A 16,857-nucleotide genomic window follows, 5' to 3' on the forward strand; every position below is an offset into this window, starting at 1 on the left:
AAAATCATATGCAGAAGAAAAAGAGAGGTAGGTAAGTGTAACTTGTTACGAGATTAATAAAATGCGTTCTCACCTTCCTCACAACTGGTCTAATTGTTGCACCCTATACACAAAAATTAATTTAGAAACGTAGAAAAATGATTGAACGCTACCCGTTGATGGTCTGTGAACGCTACCAAAGAAAAAGTTTAGTTTATTCTTGTTAACCTCACTTACTTTAAACAAAAATAGTGAATTAAATTAAATTATTATTAATGTGTACGTTATAACTTCGAAGTTCTGTTTAACATGTCTCGGTGCATATGGTATTTTTACCACACCATCTTCGGAATGTTAACTTTATTCTTGTAGTATGATGTCCGACTTCTTCTACCCCAATATGGGCGGTGTCGAAGAGCACATATTCAATTTATCGCAGTGCTTAATTGCGAATGGCAATAAAGTTATTGTGGTGACCCACAGTTATGGAAATCGTGTCGGTGTTAGGTATATGACGAACGGTTTGAAAGTTTATTACCTATCCATTAAAGTTTTGTATAACCAATGCGTTCTGCCGACCATTATGTGCAATATTCCGCTAATACGGTATATATTTATTCGGGAGAGTGTGGACATTGTCCACTGTCACTCTGCTTTCTCTGCTTTGGCTCATGAAGGGCTTATAATTGGCAATATGATGGGTTTAAAGGTAAATCGCTCATGTCTCTTGGGCTGCTTTAAAGTTTACTTGCAGACTGTCTTTACCGATCATAGCTTATTTGGTTTTGCTGATGCTAGTGCCGTGATTACAAATAAGCTGCTGGAAATCTCACTGTCGGGGTGTAACCATTGCATTTGTGTATCGTATACGGGAAAAGAAAATACTGTTCTGAGAGCGAGAGTCAATAAAGAGCGGGTATCTGTGATTCCAAACTCGGTGGACACATACATGTTTAGCCCAATACCTGAATTACGTTCCACGGACTGTAGTAAGATGCTTTAGCGTTGCATACACTTACGTCAGTTTTGTTTTTCAGTAACGGTTGTGATCGTATCAAGATTAGTTTATAGGAAGGGAGTGGACTTAATGGCACAGGTTATTTCAGAAATATGTGATAATTATTCAGATGTTAACTTCTTAATTGGAGGCGATGGGCCTAAAAGATGGTTGGTATATTGTCTTTAAAAAAAACAAACTCTACCCAAATGTGATGCAGGTTGTTAGAAGAAATTCGAGAAAGGAAAGGTTTACAGCATAGAATTACTTTGTTAGGTACATTGGAGCATTCTCAAGTGAAGTATGTTTTAAATCAGGGACAAATTTTTCTAAACACTTCGTTAACAGAGGCTTATTGTATGGCCATTGTTGAGGCTGCATCATGTGGGTAGGTATATTTGTATCCCAATTAGAACAGAAAAGGGGATATTAGATTTTAATGACCAAAATCAATCAATTCTTATGAATATGACCTAATTCCTTTACTACATTGGTCTGCAATTCGATGTGTGGGGCGATTTTTGGCACTTCTACAACGGCAACATCACCTCCTCCCCACAAGCAAACACTACCTAGAGCATGTGTCACCACATAAACACAGTTAATACCTATACATAATATGTCAGTTCATTGATACAACCTTCCACATTTAACTGTGTAATTGAATAGTACAAAAGTGAGCAGTTTTCATTGCTCCATTTAACATCAAAGAATAGTTTATTATTATTTGGCAATAAAAGGTAATTATTTAATTACATTTTAAAGAATGCCTTTCTCTAATGAGACCAGAGATTGTTGCCATAGTGAAGAAAAATGTAGACTTTACACAAATTTAAATGGTGAAACTTTTAGTCCCTTTCCTCATATGGAAACATCGCTATTGCGGTCTCTTGTGTGCCCATTTATCCGTTCGTCTGTTCCTACTTTTTACTGCGGAGTGCTATTCATCAGAAATTTTGCTAAAGAATCCCTTAATTGCTCCTGTATGACTAAATATCCTCCCCCTGATATAAAGGTAATTTTTGCGTCAATGATCAATGATAAAAAATGATCTAGATGGTTATTGATTAGGTATTATAATTATGTTATTTAGATTATACGTTGGAATATTTATTTATCGATCACACACAGTGCCCCCCCCCCCTTCCCCGATTGTTTGGTGTCGTCCTCTGTTGTAAAAGACAAGAAATTATTGAATTTACTCTTGAGCTTCTGAGGATCAGCAGTACTTGATTGGAAACTAATTTGTGAGATCATTTTAGTTTTGAAAAATCAAGGATGCCTTTGAAATTTTCAAAAAACGTTTTTTGCATTCAGTAAAATGAAAAACTGAGTAAACTTGCAAAATTTTAAAGCCCTAAACCAACTTTGATTTTTTAACGTTTTGCAATGTAATGACCATGTAGCAAATTTGACGTCAATAAGAACACTTTGATATTTTATTTAAAATATTTAATGTACAAAGATAGCGCTGGGCGATTACATAATAATTTTAATAATCGCTAATTAATTATAAAAATAATCGATTATACTGATTAATCGATTAATCAAATAATCGATTAATTTAAAAGAATAATCAAATCCGATTATCGATTAATTAATTTTTTTTACCAACGCTAGCCATCACAATTCACATTCACAATAACATAAGAGGCGCAATGACATTACGAAATCACTATTTTTTGCATACACGCCTCCAATTAGGTTAATTACACCGGGCGCTGGATGGACCTAAGTATACAAAATTCAAGGACCGCATTTGACCAATTGATCCAAGTTCAGAAAAGCTTGTAGATTAATAATTCGGATGTTGCAGGACAAGGTTTGTATAAAAGATAATTTCCAAAAATTGTACGGAAAGACAAAAAAACAATTTTTCCCTTTTCCGCCATTTTAAATCGCAATAAAACTAATAGATGGCGCCAATGCGTGATCTACTACCGCCCTAGAAGAATTCAAACCGTTGACTACGGGCGAGAGGCGAAAAAATAGACGGACAAACGTATCTATTACGTATGCCCGCGAAGATTTCTGATGTTCCGAAGTTCCAACGGGAACGGGAATTGGAGAAAACAGGATTTTATGTTTTCCAGTCGAAAAGAGACTTAACATTTAGAACGTAGATTTCTTTGAAGGGGTTAAGGTTTATTCCAAAAGAGACTTCTCGAAGTTCCCACGGGAACGGGGTACGGGAAAAATGGGATTTCCCAAAGGCGGTACGAAGTTCGCCTAGACTGCTAGTTAAATATAAAAATAACAATGAATGACAGACGATTATCGCGGTTCCGAGGTGTAGACTGTCATTTTTTAAATTGAAAAAAATTATGAAATTTCAAAAATATTTTCTTTTTTCCGGTTCTAACATCCTAACAGACAGCAAAACCTTACCTATTGCCCCAGAATGTGTTTATGTAGGCGCATCTCCTTTTTCATTGCACAGGGTGTTATAATTTCGGTACGCGTCAACTCGCCAAGGGCGACTCGCCACCGACTGACTCGTCAACGGGACAACTCGCCAACGCGACAACTCGCCAACGGGACAACTCGCCAACGCGACAACTCGCCAACGAAACAACTCGCCACCGCGACAACTCGCCAACGGACGACTCGCCACTGCGCCAACTCGCCAACGAAATGTTTTTCCCTGTTTAATGTGTCGTTCAAATAACGATGTGATTGTCAAATTTTCTGTTCAAAAAATAATAAGCAGAAGATGTCGTTATATCAAAAATGCAGTAATAGAAACAGGTATAGGCGGTTGGATCTTCATTCAAATATTGACTACAATTTTTCGATAAACTTTTTTTACAAAATTAGGGAAATTGACTATTGCATTTGTGGGATGCATTTGTATGACACATTAAACAGGGAAAAATATTTCGTTGGCGAGTTGTCGCAGTGGCGAGTCGTCCGTTGGCGAGTTGTCGCGGTGGCGAGTTGTCCCGTTGGCGAGTTGTCCCGTTGGCGAGTTGTCCCATTGGCTAGTCGGTCGGTGGCGAGTCGCCCTTGGCGAGATGACCGTGTCCCTATAATTTTACTGTACACTTCATAATTTAAACCTTTGATTTATAAACATATGCAAACACAAGATACAATTTCATATGTGAACTGTCAAAACCAATAAAAACAAGAGATTATATATTATGAAACCAATGGCCCACTGGAATAGGATCACCTCAATATCTTTTATTTGGTGAGATACGAAAAAGTTGTTAAATATAATTGTATTGTGACATTACAATCTATGTGATCGCAGATTAAAACTTCCGGTATCACTTTCGGTTTAAAATCGATACAACTTTTGTTTTTCTAAGGCAATGCGTATGTTTTTTTAAGATATTTGAGGACAATCAATTTTCTGTACAACATGAAATTATTATGCATATGGTAAAAAAAAGAAAATTTATTGAAATTTAGCATGCCGAGTAACTCTAGGGCCCCCCGCACCGAGCATAGCGAGAACTCATCTCGTGAGTGCTATAATAGGAGACTTACTGGGCAAAATTGCTGATTTTATAATTTAATTTACATACACCATACTACATACGGCACTGTCAGTGGCGTAAATAAGGACTTGGCGGCCTTGGCAGCGCCAAGGGGCGCAGGGCAGGAAAGGGGCGCGGCGTAGTTTTCCTTTTCTCATTATTTTTATTGTCGCCTCCCCTCCCTCACGCGTCGCACTGAATACTTTTCCTGAACTAATTTATCAAAATTCAAAATACTGTTTTATTTTTATTCGTTTTCCCCTGGACCAAATAAATTTTTCTGATTCGACGGTTGCGATCGTGAGAAAAAACGCTTCATCTTTGCTAATATAACCAACTTGGTAGCTGCAATAATAACAAAGTTAGCAATGGTGCCGACTTCGCCGTGAACACTATATATTTTCACTTCTCTAAAAATTTGTAGCAATAGAAAATCTCTTTGCCAATTATTGTGGAGGGGGGGGGGCGTAAAACTTACGTTTGCCAAGGTACGTAGCCCACCTTAGTTACGCCACTGGGCACTGTCCTCATGTAGGTTTTGGTTCAGCGCCATTACCCATTGTGACATCCACTCTTGAATTTTTCCAAAACTCCTCAGATGCAAGTATAAAACTTTGCTAGAGATTAGAAGTAGATCACAACTGATGTCCTCCTTCATTAGCCCGTTGCATTCCATACATGCGTTTCTCAACCAGACTGCAACATACGTCCACTACCTGTATTTCAGTTCATAAATTACCCTCATCCCACGCGGGGGGTTTTATGTATAGCTAAGGACTAAGGGCCAGTTGTATGTCAGGTTGAATGTTTATGATTCGACAAAATTGGACCAATAACTTCTATTCAACCTGACAAAACTGGTCCCAATGCTATGCTTGCTTAATAAAATCAAATTTCCTGACAAACATTACCAAATCAATGCTAGTGAAATACTTTCAGAGTACACATACATACTTTGAATAAACAATGATTACCAAACTGTGTGAAAATATAGTACACAAATTTGTATTTATTAGTTTACACTTATTTATGGTCTCTTTCAATTATAGTTTACTAGTGGTGTCGACAAAGGTAGGCGGGATACCTGAAGTGTTACCTGAAAACTTAATTTATTTAACAGAACCGAACGTACCTGAGCTGACTAGGGGTAATTTCCACAAGAAAAAAAAACAGTTTAAAAAAAATTAACGTTTATTTTACAGGTTTAGAAACTGCAATACAAGACTACAGAGATGGTAAAAATATTTGCCCTTACAAACTGAATAATACGATACGCCACTTGTATAATTGGGAGAATGTTACGGCGAGAACTGAAATAGTTTACGACCATATTTCCGTTGAGAAAATGCGCACATTAAAAGAAAAATTTTCAAGGTAACTTCTTTAGTGGTAAGTAGTAATGAAAAATTGTCTGTTTACAGTTACTTGTCTAGCGGTGTGTGGCCTTTTCTTGTAATGGTGGCATTTTGTCATCTTTTCCTGATATTTTTAGATATATTCATACCTCAAAGGAATATTGACATTTGTAAACCATTTCCTTACAAAAACTTTGAAAACTGTAGGAAAGGTCGAAGGGAAATTACATAGGTAAATAGTCATTATGTTAATGTATTTGTACTCAACAAAATAGTATTGCATTTGCCTTAATAAATATTTAAATAAATTAATATTAAGCTCTAGATAAGCAAAATAAATATTTTTTCATTACATTATTTAGATTCATTGTACTTTTTCGATATACAAGTTCTCTTAAAATAGTATCTTAGGTACATAGGACTACCTATAACAAGAGTAAACGGAGTATCTATCATTAGTTAAAAAACAATGCGACGTATAAAGCACCTAACATTAACTTGTAGAAAAACCACAATAAATAGAATATATAATACATTCTACTTATAAAATCTTTTAGGCCAATTTTCATATAATAAGTACGTGAGGAATGTACACTTATCAATCACATTATTTGGAATTTTATTCCAATCCGGTTATTGGAAGAGAATTTATTTATTGTGGCATTTTGGTCCACTGCGTTTGATTTAGGAGTATTCTAATATTTATATTACCAATATGCTTCCTGTCGATCCTACCGCCTATTGTTTACACAATAGTTCTAACATTTTAAACGCTAAAAAACAAGCGAAAAAACAAAAAATTATTTGATTAAGTGTAGCCGAATGCTAGGTTTGATCATCCGGTTCAACTTCAGATGGGCGAGGGCTGCAGTTCCACGACAACCTTTTTTGGATGCTTGGATCCTTATTGTCGTGGTGCTGAAAAAAAAAGGTAAAGTTGTAAATAGTGGATCATTAAAAATTGTGGGTAACATTTTAAAAATTAGTAGAACAATTTTCATTAATGGTAATTATGCCATAGCGTGACGTGGACTACTAATTTTTTCTTATAAATGGAAACTGCGTAAAATGATTTTTTCGCAACAAAAACCAGCACACAAAACTGTCGTAAAAGGAAAAATTTGTTGTAGCTAGCACAGATATCACATGCGCAGGCGCGATCTGTTCAAAAGCTTTTTAGTCCTTTCTCTTTTACAACCTTATACAAATTGTAAATTTGGTTCCAATCGGTTCAATTGTTTTAAGTTTGAATTTAATATTTTCGTGCTCCCCACCCCACATACCAAATTTACTCATAATCGGCATTTTTTCATCTTGAATTAAGAATCTTTTACAGAATAGGTTAACCAAAAATCTAGATAAAGCATTATTTCCAAAATTCTACGTAATACAGTTGCTGAGAAAAGAAATAGGGAAGAACCGATGAGAGCGTAGCATAAAGACTGTGTCCAAGATAAGAATGTCGATCATGAGGATCTCCGAAGCCACAGAAGGTACACCGATGGTCAAAGTAGAGAAAAGATGGGCAATTAAAGAGTTATTATGATTGATGTATTGCTCCGTGGTAAGTTTTTAACTTTAAATAATGTAAAAGAGTTTGTTGACAAAACTTAATATTTATTTTCTTTAGGCGATCAATTTGACTTGAAAATCATCTTCAGGCCTTAGTCTCTATTGACTGACACACAGACATATTCATATTCCAATGGTTCGCCGCAACCCATGGTCACAACTACATCGTACACTATCATTAGGTTAATGTTTTCATTCAATAGACGCTAATAATTTGGTAGGTTTTAATTGTTTTTGTAATTTAAGACGTAAAAGTTAAGAAACATGTGGCACATGTGCAAAAGTGTAGATTAGGAGGTGACGCAAATAAGTGCTCGCATTTCGTAGGTCGTTACAGAATGTGAAAAAATGATGATGGAGGTGGTCTACACTCTAAAAGGATGGGCGCCGATCTAACAAAGCGGTCCCGGTTCAATTAACTTAGCGTACGTAACAGTCCGTTGCGTTTAAATTTCAAATACTTTTTTTCCGGTAGTTAGCCGGTTTTCGAAGTCTTTAGTTCTACAGTTACATTGAGAAGAAATGATACAGGAATAGTTTCTAATTACTGTCCAACTCTTGTGTCATTAAAAAAAAATAGTTCTGGGAAAAGTGTTTTTTTTTCGTGTTTGCGTAAAGGCGGAATAGGACAAAAATTTGGATAATCCCATGTTTTATGGGCAGAGCTAGTTATAGATAAATGTTAATTGATTGGTGTAATAATGAACTCATGCCATTGCACACAGCTTTGGCGCCCAACGTGGAGCATAGCATTTATTTCAAATGAAGGGACACAGAAGTACACTACCACATTAAAGATGACAAGACTCAAGACGAGGAATGACGAAAGTGTCACGACAAGAATACTTCATAATGACGTGTTTCAACAGCAAATTGGAACCTGAATCCAGTAGGAAAAGGTGGAAAATGAATTTTTCTGTTCAGTGCAAGTAAAAATATCAAAAACAAATGAAAGATCTTACCTTGATATCATCAACAACACCTGCAGTATGATACCTTTTATTATCATTTCTAACTCGTTTTAACATGGCTTGCCGATGCTGACTCCGACTAAAATTTTCACAAGAATCGTCAGTGGATGTGCCTGTAAGAAAAACAAGTGATAATTCTTAGAACCTCTCATTTAATTAACTTAAAGCGATCGACCGTAAATCTAGAATTAAGGCCTAATATTGCAACTCCGCAATTTTTTTATTGCAGAGCCTTTACAAAAGTATCAGTAAGGCTTTTGTAAACAATCTGCTCATAGGCCTCAATAAAAATAAAATTCATCTACATAGCTCAAACATACGCTAGTGCTGGAAGCTAAAGGTATGCTCTAAGTGATTCCGAAAAAGAATTTTTGACTTTCTTCAAAATTCACAATTATGCAGCAATAAAATAGTGCATTAGCAAAATAAAAGAGTAGTATCCCAATATAGACGTTACTACTTGTTTATTGTGCAAAATTTAGAGCAATACAGCTTTGCCTTTGTTTTGTTAAACAAAAAACCACAATCTGAATAAACGAGAAGTAGCGTTTAGGAAAAAAATAGAAGCGTTCCTAAAGGTTACAGAGAAATTTAAGTGAGTAAGTTAAAAAAGTGAACTACAATAAATGGGGGTGATTTAACACAGTTTGAAATGAACGTTCATGAATGATAGTGATAAAAAGACTCACAAAACAGTGAATTTACGTCGCATCACAATGTTCTTCTTCTAGTTTGTTAAAATGAAAAAACATCGATGAGCAATTTCTATTAATATGTGAATGGTTACTTTACCTGCGATAACAGGTACATCGAAGCTTGCTGGCGCCTGACTCGTAGTCGTCATACCAACAGTTGAAGTTACGTGTCGCGTTTTCAGTAACGGAGGATTTTTGCTTTGCGAAATAGCAAGTCCTCGTTTAAGATTTCCTCGCGTTGGCGACGGCGGCGGATACGACACCCCTCGATGCGTCGGACTCAATAAATGGGCACAATTTTTAGAACTCGGAACGGATAACGTATTCTGACTTAAATTTAAGCTTAGAGTTCCGACATTAGGTGAGCCCAATGTTAAGTTAGGTAAACTTTGCCCTAAACTTCCATAAGGTTGTACTGATAATGTGTTGGGCGTTTTGTTGAATAGGCGATGCTTAAATGATAATTTCTGCGATACTGGACTTTTATCAGGTGGCAATGGCTGAACACCTTCATCACTTGATATGGATGCAGTACGATTTTCATTCTCCACAGAAACGGCTCTAGACTGATTCGCTGAACCAACAGACGATTGATCGTTCATTTCAACGGATCCGCTGAAAGCTTTACGTTAACATTGTTTACCCTCAACACCCGTCTACCTGTGGCTGTGCGCTAAACTTGATACTCTGCTTGCGCGCGATGAGGATGCCAATGGTGAACGTGGAATCAATTGTAAACTATGATAATCGCCCTCCAAACTGTAATCTGCGCTGAAATCAGTTTCTAGACTTTCATCTGCCATGTAATTCATCTGCTTAGCCTGAAGATATAAATATTGAGCCTTGGCAATACCATCCTTCCAGCTCTAGAAATGGTGTTAGCTACAAACGAACTTCTCTACAAGAACATTACCTTAAGTTTTCTGGCATCGTTATTTTGCAATATAAATGCAGCGACTGGTAAATCGAATTCATTCTTATATATAGCGGCCAGACTTGGCGTTTCTCTCGTTAATTCGGTAATTACTAGCCGATCAATTAGATATGGCTGTCTTATAATTCGCATTGTGGCACCACCTTTCTTAGTGGACGGCTTACATACTAATAACATGTCGGTTAATAGGAAACAATGAACCTCCATCTATAAACAAAATTCACTATTAAGGTTAGGACAAGGTAATTACAAGTATTTTGGATTTGCTTTGTATAAATACAAAATAAGGTTCGCCTATACATTAGTAAATATTTGTCAGGCCGAGCATTTAATTAGCTATGTGCTTTAGTAGGGGCGATTCGTCTCGGCATAAGTTCGCCCTCTGAAATATTTACCACGAAATTTTCAACGTTCATCCCCAGCATGTTTACCTATACCTACTGGGTGACCCAAAATAACTAGATAGTTTAAATTTGGCGCGTAAAGCTTTTATGGCCGTTTGCACCGACAAATTTAAGTGGAGCTTAGCTTAAGCGTAGCTTAAAATCCATGGCAACAATTATTGAGACAATGGTTGCCATGGATTTTAAGCTAAGCGCCGCTTAAATTTGTCGGTGCAAACGGCCATTAGTGTTTTTTACTTAAGGTATTGGCAAACATGTTTAGAAGGTGGTTTATTATTATTTCATAGATATATTAATTTTTAATTAATTTTTATGTGAGTTTTTATTTTATTATCTGTTCTCTGGTGTTAACAAGGATATTTATGATCCCATCTGTTAAAGCATTTGATTGGTTGCAGAGTGGGTGTGTTTATACCCCAATTGTATAGTGTCATAGGTATATTAGCCATTAGTACACCAGGATTAGAATTAAACTGAACCAAATAGATTTGTGCCAACGGCCTATATTGTTTCTGCTCCCTCTAGAAGTAAGTATAATAAGTAGGTAGGTACATACCTTGGACGTCGCGCTGTCTTTTAATTTAAGATCACCTTCCAATAGTAGGTGACGCTTTCTTTCCACCGGACATCCTACCATTGGCTTGTTTAAATCTAATTGACTGTATGCTTTCAATAATTTTTCCAGGTCATCGTCTTTAGACTCCTAAAACATTATGTTACGCGCAATCAACACCACAAAGGTCCGCTGATACCAACCACTGCATCGTAACTCTCAATTCTTGCCATAATTCCCTTTAGACGTTCATTGTCCTGCTTTTGCTTAAGACTAAAATTTACACTATTTACAAAATCGTCTACGGACTTAATCTGAAAGGAGAACGTTAATTTATTTCACAATGTCTAGGTATTGATAATTAGATTAGGTAATACAAATATGCGACGATTGTTATAAACTGAACCTCTATAGCCTTGAGAACGTACAGCGGGCAAGCTTCTGTAAGTTCTGAACACAAGCCAAGAAGAAAATGAGACCTGCGGACCACCGCGAGGCAAGTATTGCCGAACAAGCCTGATATTTGGCAAACAGAAACAACTAGAAAGTACCCAACAAGAAGAGAACGTGTGTCCACTAATTGCAGGATGCATCTGCATCATGTATTTTGAAAAGAAGTTATGATCTTCAGAAGTATTTTAATGAAAAAATTGACGAAGAAATAAGGAGAAGAGAAATAGGAACAAACGGAAGGGAACAGAAGAAATTAAGTAAATTAGTTCAACAAGTACAACAAATTAATGAGGATGAAAATTAAGACTACGACAGTGGACCAGCAGACAATGAAGAGACAGAAATAATGGAGTGCCACTCAATCAGTCTAGGAAAGTTAGGCTGGCAGAAGAGCATTGCAAAAATGACGAATATGGTAGGAGAATTATAGGAAAATTTAGCTGAATCACATGAAGATCTTAAGACACAAGAATCAAATTTCAGAGGACTGTAGAACGACGCAGAAAGAATTTTAGAAAAACGGTATTCATTCGATTCAAAGTTCGAGTTCAAAGGGAATCATTTTTTTTTAGATAGAAAGGTTTAGATTCTTGATTAGGTTAGTTTAGGGAACACGCTCTCATTTATTTGCCTTCAAAATAATCAAAGTAATTAGTTTAAAAACAAGGAGGGGATACTGTAACGGGAGCCTGGTAATGGGGCTTGGTTAATTTATTTAAATTTTTTGGGCGAAGGGTTTCCGATTACGATCCGGCTGTATACTTGCGTATAAAAATTAGAAGCGTCAGACTTTCGCGCCATAAGATTAATTAGAAGTACATGGCAGTCCTGCTGAATCATATCCGCTCGTTGTTTTTTTTTGTGGAATATGTGGGAATTCTCCGTCAATGCAGGTTCAAGGTATCTGGCATTTGGGGTTTCTGGAGATTTAATTGGTTAAAAGAAATGAATACTCTTGGAAATGAGCGATGGGGGCAATTTCGAAAAAATAAAGGTAATAGGAGTTGGAAGTCCGGGGTTGAGCTGTAGAGAGGTTAGGCACGAGGTCACGGTAGCACTTGTTCGTGTTTAAAGTTTGGCACTAAAAAAATACGCGTGAAACCGTAGAAAAAATTGGCACCAAGACACGATCGCTTTCACACCGAGTGGCGAGTGCGCGTAGTGTGTAATTGGTTGGTGGCGGAAAATTAAATTCGGAACCGCAATAGCACACGCGTCGAAGTGCAAGACAAAAATTCAGTTAAGCCGTGGAACATATTTCCAGTTCACGGTCGTCCATAAATGCTCAGGGTATCAAAATTGACTCAAATTCAAAAAATTTTTCGTCTCCCGACGGATTATGTAATTTTTGGCAATCAAGTAAAATTTCATAAAGGCCAAACGAATTGTCCGTTGAATATAGGTAGTAGGTAATAAAAACATCTGGTGTATGTTTTATGTGGGGATCCATCTAGAAGGGATTAAAATTATTCAGTTGAATTTTAACCTTAAATAATGAATACCTTATAGCTGGGTTCAAAATATTCTTTTTTTAAAATTACGTTTGTGTTTAAATAGTTAAAAGAGGGTTAAATTAGATAAAGGAGTGGCCACTTAGGTAGGATACGTAGGATTTTAGTACCGAATTTTGAGTAAAAAAATTGAAATTAGGAGAAATGTAAACGAAAGTGGGGATTATTTTTCGTAAAATATTCGAAATATTTTATAAAAAGTCACATTCGTGTAGATATACGGTGGTACCGTCAATGAATCAAAGCAGTTTGAATACAGCACATTTCAAAGAGGCGGAGAATACATACCATTAAGTTTAAATTATCCCTTTCCACGTCATCATCTGTATTTTTCAATATAGCTTTCAAAAGTAAACCATACTTAGTCAGTCTTTGCATCGGTTGTACTAATATATCCATTAACCTTAACCTGACGAGGGAGGGGTAAATTTGATGGTTGTAGATGAAGCACCTACACTTACCTATTGCATTCTTTCTGCGTTTCACACCATACTAAATAAGCCGTAAATAATTCGTTGTGTGTATGGTTTTCCCTACAGTAATGCTGACAGCGTGCCTGTTCGGCACAGTACCTAAAATACGCTTGGAAAGTGTCGCTTATCTTAAGAAAACCCTGCAACATATTTTCAATACACGGCGGTTGCTTATACTTTCGCATATCTCGAACTAATGGGAAAATGCAGTTTCTCCAAAATAATACATTCGCGTCGAGGATTTCGGTAATATTCGAAAATAATTTCTCGGTATCGATTTCTTTCAGTAAATTGGCAGATTGTAAATTTTTCAGACAAGCCAAAAATAACTACAATGGATGTCAACGTTAAGCTTTACAAAATTTAATTGTAATACTTACATCTGTTACAACCTTTAAGGTTTTTATGTAGGCGACTTCCGTTTTAATTAATTCCCATAAAGCTGTTTGCTGCTGCTGCAACTTTTCGTTTAGATCTGCAAACAAAGTGAAGTGTTACATAAATCTGGCATAATAAAATTTTATTGTATCATATTTTTTTGGGTTATATTCAAAGACCCCGTTCTTGTGATGATGCATGTGTATTTAAGCACCTAACCACCTTTAGACTGTCATTTCGCATGCAAATCATATTATTTAGTTACAACAGGGAACAACATAATTAGTGGCGTGTCTGAGATACAAAGTAGTGGTGGTATGTAACAAGTATTACATCTAAAGAGAAATTATCCACCTTTAAATAGATAGGACACTGGATTTAAAATATCCTATAAGCCTTTGTAACATTTTTTTATAGAAAGGAGACCAACTACGAACCTAAATTATGAGTTTTTCGATGGCTCATTTTTGAACGGGTAGTTTTACTTCCACATCAGTTCAGTTCAGTAATTAAACGGTGCGTCAGCGTAAAAATTGAGAAAATGTCCAAAACAATTCCGATAAAAATAACGGCAGATCCATAGCCAGCGCAAAAGTTGCACGCCCCTTGAAAACCAATTACAACGCGATATAATATGGTGAATATTGAGCATTATGTGTGCTCTTGGTTAATAAAAATGAAAATTCCTTATCTAACTAAGTTCGGTTTTTATTAGCTTCCCTAATAAGGGAGTTTTTTTTACCCCGCCCTATACTTTCTTCAATGTAATTACTCTCACATTAATTTAAAATAATCAGAGGCCAAGTAGATGCGCCAAACATGTTATAAAATTCAAAATTCAAAGCCTCTTCTCCGGAAACCCACTTACTTAGTAACACTTAATTTCTTTTCTTTCACCACGACGTATTAATCAAAAATCTTTAATTAACAAACTTGCATTTACTAACCGGAAACTGACTACTTGAAAATACAACTTCAAGTAATTAAGTAACACGTCCACACTTGACTTTCCGTACATCCGAAAACTCCAATATGCAGCGGACACATTCTCACAAACGGCCAAAGGCGAAAGGCCCTGTTAAAACATTCCCTCTTGTATGTTATGGCGTTATGCTATTATCCCTCTCTTTTTCATGTCCGTTTCCACCTCGGTTTCCACTTATTTATTATTATGTTAAAAATCCGCATAATTCTTATCTAAAGCGCAACACCTACGAACATCTGTTTACATATTAAATAACGACCGACAATAAATTCTTACAAACACCTATAGTCTGGCTAAATTTAAGGAAATGGTATAATTTGGAGGTACCAATTTTCCTTTTTACCACGGTAAGACACATATATTAGGATGTAAAAAAAACCATAATTGCCATCTCAAAGTGGTAGCTATCTGTTAGAACGATTGGTCCGATTTCATCATTTTCTTAAATGAAAGTTTTTGTGTGTGCTACAATATTGTTATAACCACATTTCCAATAAAATCAACAATTATGTAGTAACTAATGCATGAAGTAAACGGACGGAATTTTTTTAACTCTTAACATTTAATGAAAACTAAATCAACCCCTTCGATACTTTCAAAAGTTTCATATACACTAAAATCTGTTACTTCTTCTTTTTCTTCAGTGACGTTTCCATAAGTTGGCAGTTTGCATGCGCTTGTACACTTTAAGTTATTAGCATTACATAATGGTAGTTGTCAAGAACCAGCTTGGTAATTCTATATGAGGTGATATGGAAGCCAAACTTAGGGTTATCTTTCATCTTCTTTGCTGCTTCCGGAATAGCATCTCTTTGATTTTGACGTACAATTTTCCAATGTATTTTTTGTTTTCACATAATCTATGTCAAATTATCTGGCACAATATACACTTTTCCATCAATATTAACAAACTCTTTGCTGACGTTATGGCTTAAAGCCGTATTTGATCGTATTTATTGAGAGGCAGTCAGTCTTGTCATTTGTAAAGTTTTTGTTTAAAGTGGAAACGCGTTTCACGATTTACAAAGAAGTTAGTGGAAGTGCTGTGTTTATCGAGCAGGCGTCGCTTAATAAGACTTTATTTAAGGTTTTCCCAGTACTCGTTAAAGGGAGTTTTTTCACCATTAAAGAGCCAATTTTACATCTGTAATTACAACGAATCCTGTGTCGTCCAAATTGAGATACAAGTTCAATTAAAGTAGAGAAGTTATAGGAACATAATCCGCACATACCAATTTCATCCGCATTTGGTATTTGATCATGCCTCTTCAGCTACAATTATATATTTCTAGACGTAACTGCAATGATTTTTGTATTTAGTAAGACGGTGAAAATTCTTGTAATGCAACGTTGTATAACACTGCCTAAGATTGCCTGTATTTTGGAGAGTGCAATTTCACTAAAAGGTGAAATCTCTCCACATATGATACGCATATTTTTGCATATTTTCACCATCTTCTTGATGTTTGGAAGCACTTATTTTATTTTAATTTTAATTCAATTTGTTGATCAGCTAAAGCTGTGAATACTTATATGCAAAATGAATATCGTTTATTTTTGGTTGTACTTCTTATGAGATTTTGTGTATTTTCGATTTGCAACATTTGCGATAAAACCGAATTTATTTTTGCATATTTTAAGATGTATTTAAATTTTTGTTAGATTTAATCGATTTTAATTTGAATTTTTAATACATTTTTGCGGATTTTTATAACGGACGCGATCATGAAACATACTGCAATAGCTGGAAGGAAGATTTCTTGATTTCATTGATGTTTAATTTCACCATTTCCAAACTATATATTCTATCTTTCTCTTTCTCTACGGTGTTAATGGATGATATTGTGGAAGGTTTGGAAATTGCTCCCAATAGTTTGTCGTTTTCTAATGCACATATTACTTTTGTTGATGTAGAGAGAAGTTTCTCTGCTTAGTGCTTATAAATTAATTCTTAGCGACAGGAGGCAATCATTTCGTGCAGAAAACTTAGAGAAACATTTATCGTAATTCCTTTATTTATTAAAAATTATGCAACATGTATAGTTTTGTATGTGTGCATATATATCAAAACTGTTTGCATATTTTTCACTAATATTCTGCATATATATGCGC

The 16,857-nt window shown here is 35.7% G+C and overlaps 2 protein-coding genes across 3 annotated transcripts in view; one reads left to right on the plus strand and one right to left on the minus strand.

Annotated features, from left to right (window-relative positions):
* The first annotated feature begins 148 nt into the window (after positions 1-148).
* Positions 149-6,367, plus strand: LOC116172766 (phosphatidylinositol N-acetylglucosaminyltransferase subunit A-like). Of its 2 annotated transcripts, none has more exons than XM_031490030.1 (8): positions 149-305; positions 352-688; positions 734-968; positions 1,017-1,146; positions 1,197-1,364; positions 5,511-5,608; positions 5,664-5,835; positions 5,883-6,367. In XM_031490030.1, the coding sequence occupies exons 1-8, from the start codon at positions 289-291 to the stop codon at positions 6,046-6,048; spliced, it is 1,323 nt and encodes a 440-aa protein (XP_031345890.1). In that variant the 5' UTR covers positions 149-288; the 3' UTR covers positions 6,049-6,367. The 2 variants fall into 2 exon arrangements, with proteins under 2 accessions (XP_031345890.1, XP_031345891.1); XM_031490031.1 differs by having other exon boundaries at positions 734-965.
* LOC116172765 (pleckstrin homology domain-containing family G member 5) overlaps positions 5,635-16,857 on the minus strand; it is an 85,523-nt gene continuing 74,300 nt past the window's right edge. The window contains exons 8-17 of the mRNA XM_031490029.1: positions 13,763-13,857; positions 13,371-13,711; positions 13,198-13,318; positions 11,149-11,259; positions 10,949-11,095; positions 9,968-10,195; positions 9,715-9,920; positions 9,152-9,669; positions 8,351-8,472; positions 5,635-6,734 (exon numbers count right to left, since the gene is read on the minus strand). Of these exons, the coding sequence (XP_031345889.1) occupies positions 6,642-6,734; positions 8,351-8,472; positions 9,152-9,669; positions 9,715-9,920; positions 9,968-10,195; positions 10,949-11,095; positions 11,149-11,259; positions 13,198-13,318; positions 13,371-13,711; positions 13,763-13,857 (1,982 nt within the window). The 3' untranslated portion in view covers positions 5,635-6,641. The remainder of the gene's footprint in view (positions 6,735-8,350; positions 8,473-9,151; positions 9,670-9,714; positions 9,921-9,967; positions 10,196-10,948; positions 11,096-11,148; positions 11,260-13,197; positions 13,319-13,370; positions 13,712-13,762; positions 13,858-16,857) is intronic.

Source organism: Photinus pyralis, unplaced genomic scaffold, assembly GCF_008802855.1.
Source record: "Photinus pyralis isolate 1611_PpyrPB1 unplaced genomic scaffold, Ppyr1.3 Ppyr1.4_LG5, whole genome shotgun sequence".
Lineage (NCBI taxonomy): Eukaryota > Metazoa > Arthropoda > Insecta > Coleoptera > Lampyridae > Photinus > Photinus pyralis.

What these genes read in the sequence shown, in the direction of transcription:
- LOC116172766 (XM_031490030.1), top strand. An exon ending in ATTACGTTCCACGGACTGTA is followed by an intron (nt 969 to 1,016) that starts GTAAGATGCTTT and finishes TTTGTTTTTCAG; the next exon opens with TAACGGTTGTGATCGTATCA. An exon ending in GGCGATGGGCCTAAAAGATG is followed by an intron (nt 1,147 to 1,196) that starts GTTGGTATATTG and finishes AATGTGATGCAG; the next exon opens with GTTGTTAGAAGAAATTCGAG.